We start from the raw sequence: 15,049 nt of genomic DNA, 5'->3' as shown, positions 1-15,049 counted from the left end.
TTAAACCATTTTTTTGTCCATATTTGTTCCATTCTCTTAGTATGTGCTGTTTTTCTAGCCACAGGCCAAGTGGTTTTGGTCTTGCTGCATCTTTCTTCTAGTACTGCTTTACATTATTCGTTCCAGCAAATCTTCCCTTTATCCTTGGGCAAACCTTATGTCTTCTCTGCCACTACTGCAATTTGTTATTAGTGTTCGTGCCGATCAACTGTTTTAGTTGTTTCAGTTCCCTTTCTATATTTTTCTATGTTTTCTGTCTTGATAGTAATTCTACTGGTGTCATATCGGATTACTTTCTTTGAAGATCTATATCTACTCTGAAAACAAAAGGTTTCTTGCACCTACTGATGTTCATAGCTGAGAAGTGTTACTTTGAAATTTTGTTGGCAAGTCATCACTTTTACCTGCATAAAATAAATCATCCTGTCATTCACTGAGAATATCCAGAATTTCTTCCTTTGTGCTTTCTACAGAAAAGTGATATTTTTTCATTTGCAGAATAAACAAATATGAGAATAAAATCCTGAAGATACTCGGATACAAAGCAAAGTAGGAAAAAGGAATGAGAGACCACATCAGCAAATGCGCATGCGTGATAGGTGAGCAACCTTACCTTTCAACAGCTAGTGGGAAGTAGTGGTGGAAGAACAGCTGTGCATTGTCGAGCTACTGATGTGCAATACTCATTTGGGTTCTTCTCTTGGCCTTAATTGTTGATAAATGTTGTAAATGATGCTAGGAAATTCTAAATGATGCAGGCAACACTACCGCATTTACTTGAATCTAAGCCGCACTTGAATCTAAGCTGCACCTGAAATTTGAGACTCGAAATTCAAGGGGAGAGAAAAGTTTTAAGCCGCCAAATCGAAACAAAGTTGGTCCATTGTAATATGAGATACAATTTAGGTCGAATGAATGATGATACAGGTAGAGTAGTTTGGTTCGAGTCGTAAGCTTAGCAGTTGAGCTTTACCAGGTAGCCATTGCCATGCGTCAGGTGCTCATCCGTATTTATATGGGTACCCTTCCTTTTTCACGTGCTTCGTCTGGTTTGAATTGATTGCTTATTTTTCTTTGATCTGATAAGTGCCGTTTTCTTTGTTATAGGTGTTTACGTCACTCTAAGCTGAAAATTCATTACTGTTCTGTGTCATGCATTGCTTGTCGCATTCTGATAGTGCGTATTTATGGCCTGTCGCCGCTCGTGGCATGGCTTGCTTTCGTGCGCGCTACCGCCGCTTACAATTAAAAAAAAGAAGAAGAGAGGAATCGTCTCATTAACGAAACAGTGGCGAGAGACTGCTATTTGTTGTTACTTAAACTGCTGCTTTCTTTGATAGTGATCAACAAGAACCAAATAATAGACTGCGAATGATAGAAGATGTTCTGAACGAGAGTTTCGCGAATTTTTTCTCCATTTGAAAATCTTTGCAGACGCTTTAGTACATTACATTCTGCACAGAAATTAGAGTCATCTTGGATTTAAAAATCTAGTCAATTGCCGTGCTTCATTTTTGGCTGTATCACTATTAAGCATAAGAATAATACGAATATAAACATGACATGATATGTATATTGTTCCGCGTTTGCTGTTGTCTCACTCTAGTTTCGTAGTTTATTAGGCAGACAGGATTTAAATGAGATAGCAGCAAACACGAAACAATACGTGGCAAAATTTTTATATTCGTATTATTCTTATGGTGAAGAGAATACTGCATGTGATTCACAATTCATAAAAGTTCCTATTAGCAACCATCTCTTCTCACAGGTAGAAAAAAATTCAGAATGTAGAGTTGGCCATATTGACAAACATCCCAAACAGTCTTGCCAGTCGGATTTTCGTAGTACAATGAAATGCTCCTACAATCGAAGATTAACAATATGGAATTTGTATTTACTTCGTTGGATAATGTGTGAAAATGCAGTGGTCGAAACTCGAGGCGGAGAAAAAGCTCGTCTTTTACCTTTTTTTTTAAATTTATTTACTGACGCAGAGGTTTTGGTGCCAGTATTTATCTTTGTGCCTATAAAGCATGCCTGTGTAGCGCTACATATATTCGACGGCAGATGTTAGTTGTGGCAGCACCCATCAACATTTTTCAGAACTTCCGCTTGCTTTGCACTCGATTCTAAGCCGCAGGTGGTTCTTTGGATTACAAAAATCGGAAAAAAAGTGCGGCTTAGATTTGAGTAAATACGGTAAATATATTTAAAGTATTTTTGACACACTTTTATTTTTATAAACACACTAAAACGTTTGTGGCCAGCTTACAGTTGAACCTAGCAGAGGTTCATCTACAATAATGGGCCCATAACTTACTTTGACTCAGATAAAGTCAGTGTGAACACATTTTTCTGAGTGGAAAGTTTTCACAGATTAACAAACGTTCCTCACACTTAAATTCCTGGGTGTCACTGACTTTGAGCACTAGGCGTTTTTATAGATTCACCCCATACATATATAGGAAACTATTTTCAAATTATTGCAAATTGGAGAAATACTTTTCAATTATGTTTTCAGTAGTATTGTAGAAAACTGGAATTACTGGTAATATTTACACGAATTCCAAAATAGAAGTATATTGCTTAACTACACTATTCTTTAAATAATATTGGGTCTGTGTTAGTGAATGGATATTTAGGTGCAAAAATTTCTCCAATGTCTTCTATTGAAGCTCATCAAGATTATTCCAGAAACAAAATGTTACAACAGAAATGTTTGATTGGCATATTTTTCTAGGAATCATATACATTTTTTAGAAACTGAAAATTCCATGCTGTAATATGGTAATACTGGAGTTTTGAAGGAATTTATTATAGAAATTGTACAATGTTTCATTTCTTACAGTACACTCATTTTTAACAGCAATATTTCCTAAGCTAGAAACTCTTGTAGCAGACACAAAATTTTGAATATAGATAGCATTAGTATTAGTAAATTGCCTGAAATAAAATGTTTCTATGAAGAATATGCATTTGTTGGTAGTCAGCCAAATTTAAATTCTACTTAAAACTAGAAATACAGTTTGCACCACAATTTTAAATTTTTAGGTACCAATTAACTACTGTGCATAACTAAGGTAAGGAAAAAAGTATTTTTTTTATTTTAGGAATGACACTGTGGCCCACAGAAATTTCAGCATGTCATGTCAATAGCACACAGATATTTGACTGGTCTGCAGCATTGCGAGAAAGGGCACGCTGGTGTGTTTGAATCCATCCTAGTTGTATGAGAAACAGAATAGCATGACATATTAATACATCAAAAGTAAGGGATTAGCTGTAATGGAGTTTGGTCCCATGAGAGCCTGAGCAGTTAGTAAGTGTATTTTTATAGGAGTACTGTGGAAGTTGATTGGTTGGGAAATGTACAGAAGTGTGTTGGATTCGGAGAGGAAATAAATCTGCAGAAAATTGTTGCAGAGCTGTTAGACTTTCTTGAGTGTATGATGCATGATAAAAGTGTATTTAACTTGCAAATGTGAAAGGCTTAGAGCAGGACAAAAAGAATTGTGGATCTATACTGTCTACATCTACATATATTCCAGGCTACTCTACAGTGCATGCCATACAATACTATGTACCGTTACTGCTTGCTCAAATTCCTTTTCCATTTGTGAATGGTATGAGGGAATAGTTACTGCTGTATACCTCTTTACAAGGCCAAATCTCTATTATTTTGCCCATACATGTTTGAAACAATAGAATTACTTGAACCTATAATGAATGCTGGTTCTCTAAACTTCTTCAGAAGCCTTTTGTGAGAAGATCATATTTTCTCCTCCAATGATTCCCACATAAGCTCACTGGGCAGTTCTGTAACACTGGACTAACAACAAATCTAGCAGTGCACCTGACTCACTAAGTTGCCTTTCTTTAGTTTGATCTGGTGAGAATCCCAAACACTTGAGCAGTATAATATAATGGGTCACACAATTATGTTACATGCAGTCTCCTTTATAGATATGTTGCACTTTACCAAAACTCTCCCCATAAACTGCAGTAGACCATTGACCCTCCCTAAACTGACCGTATGTGCATGTTTCATTTCATGTTTTTTCGTAGTGTTACACATAGATATTTAAATGACAGCACAGTGGAGTAGCATGCCCCTAATACTGTATTCAAATATTACTAGAATTTTTCTCATACCCTTCTGAATGAACTTAAATGTATCCACATTTAAAGCAAGCTGCCATTTATGATACCAAATAAAAATTCTGCCCAAGTTAATAGTCATTCAATGACAACATTTCCTGTACACAACGGCCAATGGAATCATCTTGAGGAAGTTCCTTGGCTTAAAAATGTAGGGAATAGTTCCACAAGATTCGTTGGAAATATTTCCTGACTTCCGCCCACAGCTGGCTGCTACTGTACTTACAGATTATAACAAAGTTTCGTACAAATAAACTGCTGACTGTGTTTGATTTGTGATGAAGTAATCTTTTTATTTATTATGTCCAATCTTTCTGTGGAAAAAAAAAATTGTCTGGATAAGGCTATCTTTTTAGCAATTAAATTACTCTTTGTACATTGCAGGTATGTTTTGGATGACCAGTACACGAGCTCTGGTGGCACCAAGTTCCCCATCAAGTGGGCACCCCCTGAGGTGCTCAACTACACCAGGTTCTCTTCGAAGTCCGATGTTTGGGCTTATGGTAAATAAATAGTTCGCAAGTGTGAATTTCACATCACCTTCTCATGAACTGTGATTGTCATATATGCATTTAGTGAGAACTATTCGGAAAGAAGCTTCCATTTTGATACAAATAAAATATTGTGATAAGTGCAGCAAATTTATTAGAAAAATGTTGTAACTACACTTTTGTATTACTTCTCTACATTATCGCCATACAGGTTTAAGCATTTTCCATCTCTCTTAATGAGTTGGTAAATTCCCTCTCTACCACCTGAGATAGCAGCCAGACTATGACAGCTTCTTCAAGCTCTCATCGGAGTTAAAGTGTTTTGACATGAGTGTGGAGAAGTGAAACTTGGAGACATTTCTGGATCATAGGATGGATGTTTGAAAGTGTACCATTTGAATTAACGCAAATATTGTGTGACAGGCAGCTTGAGGCTGAGCATAGTTATTAGTGGAGAAATGGCTCTTCACAGTTCGCTTAACATCTAACAGATTAATCAGCCACGAACAAGATTCCCTCAATAAAATTTCCTGCCATGTCAAGTGACATGTGAAAGCTCAGTATACACTCGCGCACACACACACACACATATCCATCCACACATATACAGACACAAGCAGACATATTGATATGTCTGCTTGTGTCTGTATATGTGCGGATGGATATGTGTGTGTGCGTGTGTGCGAGTGTATACCTGTCCTTTTCTCCCCCTAAGGTAAGTCTTTCCGCTCCCGGGATTGGAATGACTCCTTACCCTCTCCCTTAAAACCCACATCCTTTGGTCTTTCCCTCTCCTTCCCTCTTTCCTGATGAAGCAATCTTAGGTTGTGAAAGCTCGAATTTTGTGTGTGGATTTGTATTTGTTTGTGTGTCTATCAACATACCAACGCTTTCGTTTGGTAAGCTACATCATCTTCATTTTTAGATATATTTTTCCCACGTGGAATGTTTCCCTCTGTTATTTTCACTATAATCGGTGTGATGGAAGGTGACTCTGAGGTAGGCTGCCTCAGCTGACATGCTTTCACAGTCTGGGCTGGCATGGTCCATATGAACCAAGGTATAAAGTACCCCTTCATGCTGAGCCTTGGTGACAGCTGTCAGCCTGTGAAAACAAATCGATGTAAGTTGACTTTCTAATAACGGCATGTTCCAATGTATGGTCACCCTACATCCTGACCAACACATCGAGGAAAGGAAGGTAGCTTTTGTAAAAAAATTCTGTGGCTAGCACTTCATGAATCCACACACGGAATCTTTTGAAGGGGAGGAATTCTACATAGTGGTGTGGTGTATGTTATCAAAATTAATTTCATTTTCTTAATTATTTTTGGCTTCAATTTTCTGTGAGATTTGTCACAACACACACTCAATGGACAACTTTTTTTTCTTACACAGGCAAAATTATTTCAAACCTATGGCAGTATCTTATTTTTGCCTTGGAAGACATTTTCATTATAAAAATGTGCTGAATGAATTTGTACATCTTGAGACTGACCTAAGAACAGTTTATGGTTCTAACTTTTTTCTGCAGGTTGAAAAAAATTTTGTTTACCAATTCTTTGTAACATAATTTATTTCTTTCTCTCACACCTTGAGTATCAATGATTTTTTTGTTTTTGTTTCGGTTTTTAGGATGCTCAAATGATTTTGTATTTTGTGAGAAACGTATTTTTGTATGCTTCTAAAGAACACGTCAGAACTATGTTTCTCATGCGCCAAGTAAAGAGTGTAATTAGAAGCTTTTAAGTCTTGTGAAAAATACCATTTTTTTTTTTTGTCCCCAAGCTCAAGGGAATAATTTTTGTTATTGTGTGAAATTGAATTAATATTTTGTAGGTGTGTTTAGTATAAAAGATGAAGCATGATCGTGGGTTGCTATTCATTGTAAAGATTACACATTGGGTTGCAGATAGGCACAGTGAAAAGATGCTTTTCATTGTGCTTGTCTGCAATTCAGCATGTCACTTTTACAGTGAGTAGCAATCTATCTTTTCCTGATATTGTTGATATTCCAACCTGGAGTTTCCAGTGTTTCATAAAGCATAATCTTTTTGTTTAACAGGAGTCCTGATGTGGGAAGTGTTCACATGTGGCAAAATGCCTTACGGGCGTCTCAAGAACACTGAAGTCGTTGAAAGGGTGCAAAGGGGCATTGTACTGGAGCGACCAAAGGCGTGTTACAAAGAGGTGTATCAGGTGTGTAAACATGTGCTGGGATGTCAAAACAATATTTCTGTACAAAAAGGTATATCTATTTGAGAAAATTGTAGTGTGTTGGATGACATTTCATTGGGGGAGTTACTTTTACAGTCTCTGTTGCATGACATAAATGACTGACAGCTAGTTTTGATAATATATAATGATCATCTTCATGTCTGAGAGTCAAAATCTTTCAGGTAAATGTAAACAGGTTGGAGTTATACAATAAAGAAATTCAAACATGTTAGCATCAGACGTTTGATAAGCATTTCTGTTGTACACTATCATTTTAATGTACACGCTACATTCTGTACTTATGCCCTCTGTTTGCAGGTGATGCGCAAGTGCTGGTGCCATGCGCCGGAGGACCGCCCGTCATTCCGGTCACTCAAGGAGCAGCTGGTGAGCGTCTCACAGGGTGTCATGGCTGACTGACTGCCCCCGGCACCCTCCCCTCCGGCTGCCCCACCGCCGCCGCTCCTGGATTCTGTGTCCACGCCTGCATCTGTACCTGTGCCCACTCCGAGCCCAGCATGCATATTCTGCACATCCTACGGCCATCCTTGGGCCGAACTGTGCCGTGCCATCCAAGCAAGCCGTCGGACTGCTAAGTAGTGGCAGCAAATGGGCGCTGTTAGTGAGGCTCAGGCCATCGGCTGTCGTACTGCGGCCAATGTCTCAGTGGAGGTACATCTTCTGTTGGCAGACATTATCTAATAACTTATCTGTCCATCTCGTCTGTTTGATCTCATGTCGTACACTGATTTGTTATATTTGGAGGTATACTCCGTGTGTGTATCACCCTGAAGAAGTGTTTTTTTTTTTTGTGCAGTGGTAATTGTAATATTTTAAATGCGTCAGAAGTGACTCGGAAGACACTGTTATGGCTGAACATTGAAGTTAATGATACCACATGTTTAACCAGGTGATTGATCTTCTGCCTGGCTGCACATATTCTTGACTGTAGTTTTGTGTGTGATGGTACCCAGTCTGGAAACTGTTGTGATTCCTGATTCATAAATTGTATTTATTCCTAATGACCCTAGTCTCTGTATCTTGATATTACTCAAATGAATTTTGCTGCGAGCACTAGATTAATGGAAGGAATCATTTTAGCTGTTGTCGTCGTGCCATACTCTGTAACCAGCAGTGGGTGGATTGTATGTGAAGTTAGAACTCTGGCTGTGAGGGTGAATACTGCTGCCATTTGCTTGGACAGTGTATGTTTTTAGTGCTTTCCTCTGCTACTTTTATCAAGATCTTGTACGCACAATGTCCTGGAATAGCAGTGTGAGTAATTTATTAGGAAAGCCTCGTGTTAAAATGTTAGGAAGATTTTTTACTACTGCAATTATTTTTTGGTAAGCTGTTGTAATATTTTATTAAATTGTTAGAAATTAATTTCTGAGATGTGTGTGTTTGCCAAGAAGTTCCATAATTGGGTATTTATATATATGTGGTTGCATGTGATACGTTGGATATGTTATATCCTCTGAATTAGAAATAATTTTATATCTGCTGTCTAAACATTAGAATGTGTGTGTGTGTGTGTGTGTGTGTGTGTGTGTGTGTGTGTGTGTTTGTGCGCGCGGGCGCTCGCTGAGAAATTGTAAGGTTTTTTTATTGTCTTGATATATAAGGTACCATTACACAACGCTTCCTCATGTGTTGAGGTTTTATTGAAAAGACTTAGAAATGTATCACTATTGGACTGAAAATAGTTCATAGCTGTTTCTCAAATTGCAACTTGGAAGTATCTTTAGTTAGGTAATTACCAATAGATTAATTTATTTAAGCAGGGAATCTTCAGTGGAATAGAATACATGACATTCCTGGTGTTGTAGTTCTGAATTTCTGGTGCACAAAAATAAATTTTGTGACCTTAAAAGAATATGTCTTACACAATTAAAAAGAAACAAATTACTTGTCAACAGATTATAAATGTATGCTCTGCTTCATAATAATTTGTTAATGACAATTCACAGTTAATCAGTTTTCTGTTAGAAACTTTTAGGGACCAGGTAATTTTTAACTAATCAACAAAGAAACTTTGCTTTATCTCTTTCTTCATTTGGAAATTTACTGCCTTTTGTAATGTCCTAAACACTGGAATTTTGAGTAAATGAAAAAAAGAAAAAAAAATCTGACAGCATAGTCACAAGCATATTGCTGCTACTCAGAAATGTCCTTTCCTAATGATTCACTGTTAACAAGATAAGGTTGTGTAACTTGGTTGAAAATATTCACAACATCTTGTACTTAATATTGTTGTGTGCCTAGCAGTAGATTTTGCTGAGTGTCATGAACATAGTTTAGGCACTGTACTTACACAAAAACTGGAAAGGTGACTTTTTAATTTCTTCTATAGCTCAGAGTGTGGTTTTTCAGTTTTGGAATTGATAGACTTTTTCCCATCGTAAATGAATGTAAAAATTCATTTTAACAGCATAATAATGTAAAGTAAGAACTTTTTGTCCAGCGTAGCTGTTAAAACAAGAATGTATATTTTTGGCCTCGTAGATGTGTGTGTGTGTGTGTGTGTGTGTGTGTGTGTGTGTGTGTGTGTGTGTGTGTGTGTGTGTGTGAGAGAGAGAGAGAGAGAGAGAGAGAGAAGGGAGAAATTTGTAAAGCAGGTGTGTAAAAGGAAACCTCTATCACTTCTCATGTAATATTCTGTTTGAAATTGCCATATTTCAGTACATCAAACATTTTAAAGTTTAAGGTCACTGCTTAATATAATGTGAACCGCTGTGTACAGTAAGAGGTAGTTAGATTGTTTATCAAAGCTTGAAATATTTCATATGTACAGTGAGAGTGCATATGTGCACATTTGTTCAGGTGCTCAATGTAACATTCACATGATAAAACCAGTTAATTTCTGAAGTAAGATTAGGTTTTAATGTCTCTTTCTACATCATTTTAGTTCCTGCAGAATAAATGTAGCATGTAGTCTTTTCTGCAACAGTATTCCACTGTGTTCCTATGTCGTAGGTGCAGTACACTTTATAAAAAGTTGTAGCTGACTGTTCTTCGTCCATATTTTGATCAGAAGTATTGCAATTTCCTTTTTATATAAGATCATGGAACTTAAAACTTCCTTTTTATGCATCATGGTTTGGTGTGTGGCCATCAAAAATATCGATTGCAAACTGCTCATGGCAGCAGGAACATTCTTGGACTTCCATTGCAGTTTATTTAACTGTAGTGCAGACTGTATTGTATACTGAAACAAAAATTTTAAAATGCCCAGAGTAAGTGTTCAAGTGTTCATTTGAAAAATGTACTGCCATGTGTTGTTCTTGTGATATTGAATATCTTTCAATACTGATATAACTGTTGGATGGTTATAATACGGCACTGATTGCAAGAAAAATGTCATTTTATACAAATTCTATGTGAAAATGTTGTGTGCTTATTGCCTGTTTAAGATGAGAGGACTTTTTGTAAAATTTGCCATTGGTTGAATCTCTGTAAGCAGAGGTTGTCTAGTAGTGTTGTTAGATTAATAGCTATGTTTAATGTCAACAGTGTTTTAGGAGTGCTTATTTGTTGATGAAGACTTTTTATTTATATTGTAAATGCTGAGTGATAGGCATAGAGCATATATCTAGTAACCTTTTTTGTGTAAATAGACCCATTTGTTTAAAAACATTTGTCAGGCTATACTTGAATCCCGATATTTAGGGGATAATGATTTAGTGCAGTTTTATTGTTATTAGAACTAAGAACTGCATGCATAAGATTGGATACTTCCCCTAGTTTACCATTTTATCCTGTCTTTATTTTATATTCCTAGACTGTGATATGTTTTACACTGCTGTTGTTAAAAGATCAGAGTAAAGTGGAGTGCAGATATATTGGCTGATCTCTTAACAATACTGTGTTTCACAGAACTGAATTAAGCAGTAGTGTGAAAGAAAAAAAGTTTGTATTTTTGTGTTTCAGTTATCAGGTGGCCACAGTATTGAGAGCTTTTGTGATTATATAGTTTGTGTACCTCTATATTCCGTGACCCATATTATAGTGTCATTATTTCTATGCAATTATAAAACTTCATGATATGACAGATATCAATTGGATTTCAATACTAAATAACTGCTGGGAACTTTTGAATCACATTGGAAAATTATCTGATGTGGCATATGTAAGAAATTTCCTTAACTGTGAAGCTGGAAGATTTTGTCAGAAGTGCCAAAGCATATACTGCCTTGTACACTTTTTTATTAATGAAAATCAGTAAATAGACAAGTATAACAGTAAAATTTTTCTAGCAGATTTACATTCTCCAAAGATAAATATTCTGAGGAAAGCACATAAAAAGTCAGAATGGAATGCTCCATGCAGTCAATATTATCTATTGAGATCCCATTTCTCCATATCCTCTTTATGATGGATTGTCAGTAGCTCCTAGCACGATAGCGTGCTATTAACAGGAACAAATGTAGTTGTCTAGAATGTACATGATGCATGTAGCATCTCAGATATGGCAGTTACTGATGATGTAACAGATGCTGCAAGTATACAGTCATTACTAGTAGCAATTTTAAGTGGAAGTTTAGGTCCTCACTTTGGCATAAATTACTAAAGTGCTTATGACACAAAGTAGTGTCATTTAGAAAAACTTCAGCATCACAATTATGTTCCTCAAAAACTCATAATCAAATCAAAACCTCTTGAATATATGTGCTTTCTCATGCTTTAAATGAGGTAACTGATGCTGAATGTTAATACGTTTAAGTTTAAGTAAACTGTGGAAGGATGAACAAACATCACTGAGGGCTATTCAGAAAGTAAACTCTGCTAGGCTGTAAATAAAATGTTGCAATACTTAAAACAAATTTACTATAAATGTCTTGAAACTATACCTTTCATGTAGTTCCCTACAAAAACATCATTCAGATTTAAGCAATTACCAGCTCTCCTAATGAATTCAGTAATTCCCTCTGCATAAGATCCTGCTGCCTGCAGTTGCAGCCAACCCATGGCAGCATCTTCAAGTTCAGTACTGTCAAAGGATTGGCAGCGAAGCCAGTTTTCTTGTGTGGGGAAAAGTGGAAGTTTCTTGGTGCCCAATTTTCACTTTAGGGTGAACACTCAAAAACGAGCCAGAACATTGGTAGAGAGACCACATTTTATTTTGAATCTTAGTTATCTTAATGGTTCATAGCACACTTCATAATTGCTTATCCTTCTACATTCTATAAAAGCCACCAACAATACTCCTTTAGTGTCCCAAAAGAGTGGTAGTGAAAATCAGTGTAGCTGACAGAGTCAGCATGTTGTTGTGGTTTGTTAGATGTGGTGGTATGATCTCACAGCTTTGACTGCTGTTTTGTCTCCACATACCTGTCTCATTACAGATCACGATTGTGTCTGGTAGGTTTTCTCCTCAAGTATTGTTACCAAAAAGAAGTTTAAGACAAGCAGTTACACACTGAGTTTTGTGGCTCTTGAAAAGGAGTTTTGGAACCATTAAGCACAGCAGTTTATGTACCTCAGCTGTTTAGTCATGGTCTTTGGCAAAGCACTGAGAAACATGTGTAAAGTTATCTGAAAGGTGAGATAGTTGTGAGGCACTATTCTCATGAATTACTTCAACATTTAAAACCAGTTCATTGCTGGGTACATATGAACTGCCAAGTAGTCTATTACCATTATGTGTATTCGCCCTTCCATTCTTAATCATCTTCATTCATGACGTTCCATCCATATGCAGCACATTCCTCAAGGGTTTTTTTTTTTTTTTTTTACATCGTCTGTGATTTTCCATTACAGTGCTCACCTGAACATCTACTGTAGGCCAACGAGAAGCAATGGAGCTTTCTCTCTATAGCAGGTCTGAGCTCACTCATTTGCTGCCCAATTCAGTGTAGTAGCTGTTCTGTCCCACCCTGTTGCTTCCCACGCTACAGAGATTACTTTCTGGCCCTCATGAATTCCCTCTTTAGTGGCACTTGCTCGATTCCTCATCCTTTTAATTTCCCTCAATTGTAATATTAACAAGAATTGTTGCTCAAAAATCATTTACTTTATTTATCTGTAAAACATTCCAGCTACTATTACCGCATTAACAAAAAGTTGCTGGCCTTCTAATTGTTGCTCAGATCTACATAACAACTAATCCCAGGGAAATTAACAGAAAAGTGCCAGAACTAATAGTCTTAGTACATTAGGACTGAAGTATTTGAATCATATTCTGGATCTCAGCAGAACTAATTTTGTGTGGTCCTTCCTCAAAATTGGTGTTCATATTAGTAGTTCCTAACCCTTCTTATGTTCTTCTAATCAACTGAAGGAAGCACTAAGCGATAATAATACATACATTTGTGTTGTTACATTGTGTGTTTTAAATTAGTAATGAAAATTTCCATTGTTCAGTCTTGGGATTTTGATTCTAGTGTGTAAAGTTCTGTTATGGAGCTAACTTTGTACATTACTCTTCCAAATAGTGTAAGTGCTTGCTTTTCACTTTAACTTCCAGTCACTTCCCCTCCTTCTCTGTATAGCTTGATAAGCTTTAAAAGAAGAAAATATAATTATGTAAAACTGTCATGTCAATTGCTAAAATAGTTCAGCAGGCAGTGCTGGGCTGTGCTGTGCTTTCCTACAGAAGCTTAACTCAAGAAAATTACTTCAGCTGTTTGCATTTAAGTGGTATCCATAACCTTTTAAATTTTGCAAATGGAGGTGGATTTATTTTTTTGACCTATCATAGAGAGAGCCATTTGTTACACAGTTGGACATTTCTTTTCTTTGAGCTACCTGGGGAAACAAATACTGAATGTATGAAGTGTTCTCTTGTATTTAAAAGTTAACTCAAGAACTGTTGTAAGATTCTGTAAACTTTTAATAACATTGTGTATTTATTTCTACTAGGTGTCTGGAACTATTTATTATCTTAATGCACCCTACATAAATCTATTGAAAATACCTTTAATACTAACACAAAAATTTGTTATTTGAGAATCTAAATTTCTGTACTAGTGCTGTGCCTTTATTCTGTTGTAGAAAGTGACACATTTTCTGATTGTTACAGCCACACATAGAAAGTGCACGCACACACACATGCGCGCGCATGCTCACGCACACAAGTGCGCGCGCACACACACACACACACACACACACACTCACTCACTCACTCACTCACTCTCTCTCTCTCTCTCTCTCTCTCTCTCTCTCTCTCTCTCTCTCTTTGTATGCCTACACAACTTTTTATTGCACCTGAACTCTGACCTAGCTTGTCAAAAATAACAGGAAGCTTGATTACAGGCGAGTCTCTGTCATTCTTGAGACTGAGCGATCTACCCATGCTTTTAACTTTCCCAAATTTATCTCTCTCCCCTCCTAATAATTAGGAAAACTAGCATAGTGTCTATTGGTAGTACTAAATATTTCACCTACTATAGGTAAGTAATGGCCCACAATTCTGGATTATAATTTTTTAGAAATCTTTATATGCACCATAAAAATATCCTGCTTACACCCATCCTGGTTACACCGCATATTTGTTATGTTTGATCCCAAAATATGAAGACACACACACACACACACACACACACACACACACACACACACACACCTAGCAAAAAAAGTAAAGCACCCAGGAGACATGGTCAGTACCAATATAGCTTCATACACATGAAACCATTGGTGGATTAGAGCAGAAATTCTTTGTGACTGGTAGAACAGCCACCAGTGTACCTTACTGTTATTTATGTTTAATGCCAAAACCAGGTCTTATTGGGTATATAAGGGATGTGAAGAATGTCAGATGTGGAGTGGTAACTGTGAAGGGCACAGAGATGCTGTGTACTCGTACGAGACAGCATTATCAGCTCCTGTTCTAATTTGAAAGGGATCTCATTGTGGGTCTTCATTTGATCAGATTGTGCAATATCCAAATTTGTGGGACATTTGGAAGAGACAGTGGCACATTGTTGGACCGCATGAGAATGTGAGGGCAGGCATACTCATCAAGATTCCTGTCGACCGCACGGATTGATTGCCATATTATGCACCGAGCATACTGGAACTCCTTCAGAGCTGCACATGCCATTTGAGAACAAGTAATGCATTTCTTGCAGCCCTCTGGTATCCCTTAGCATTGGACAAAGGCTAGCAGCTCCAGAGTATGGAATTATTATTCCGTGCGCTGCTATTTGCAGTGGCAAGCATGGACTACTGACGAATGGCGTCAT

General features: G+C 37.0%; 1 protein-coding gene across 2 annotated transcripts in view; it reads left to right on the top strand.

Annotated features, from left to right (window-relative positions):
* The window catches only part of LOC126094534 (tyrosine-protein kinase Btk29A), a 366,017-nt gene extending 352,291 nt beyond the window's left edge, over window positions 1–13,726 (top strand). For both annotated transcript variants that reach the window (XM_049908958.1, XM_049908957.1), the window contains exons 10-12: window positions 4,543–4,661; window positions 6,715–6,848; window positions 7,185–13,726. In XM_049908958.1, coding sequence (XP_049764915.1) covers window positions 4,543–4,661; window positions 6,715–6,848; window positions 7,185–7,286 — 355 coding nt within the window. In that variant the 3' untranslated portion in view covers window positions 7,287–13,726. The remainder of the gene's footprint in view (window positions 1–4,542; window positions 4,662–6,714; window positions 6,849–7,184) is intronic.
* Window positions 13,727–15,049: the final 1,323 nt, after the last annotated feature.

Source organism: Schistocerca cancellata, chromosome 8 (genome assembly GCF_023864275.1).
Source record: "Schistocerca cancellata isolate TAMUIC-IGC-003103 chromosome 8, iqSchCanc2.1, whole genome shotgun sequence".
Taxonomy (NCBI): domain Eukaryota; kingdom Metazoa; phylum Arthropoda; class Insecta; order Orthoptera; family Acrididae; genus Schistocerca; species Schistocerca cancellata.
Note: the sequence above shows the minus strand (reverse complement) of the source record. Positions and strands in the feature narration are given on the sequence as shown.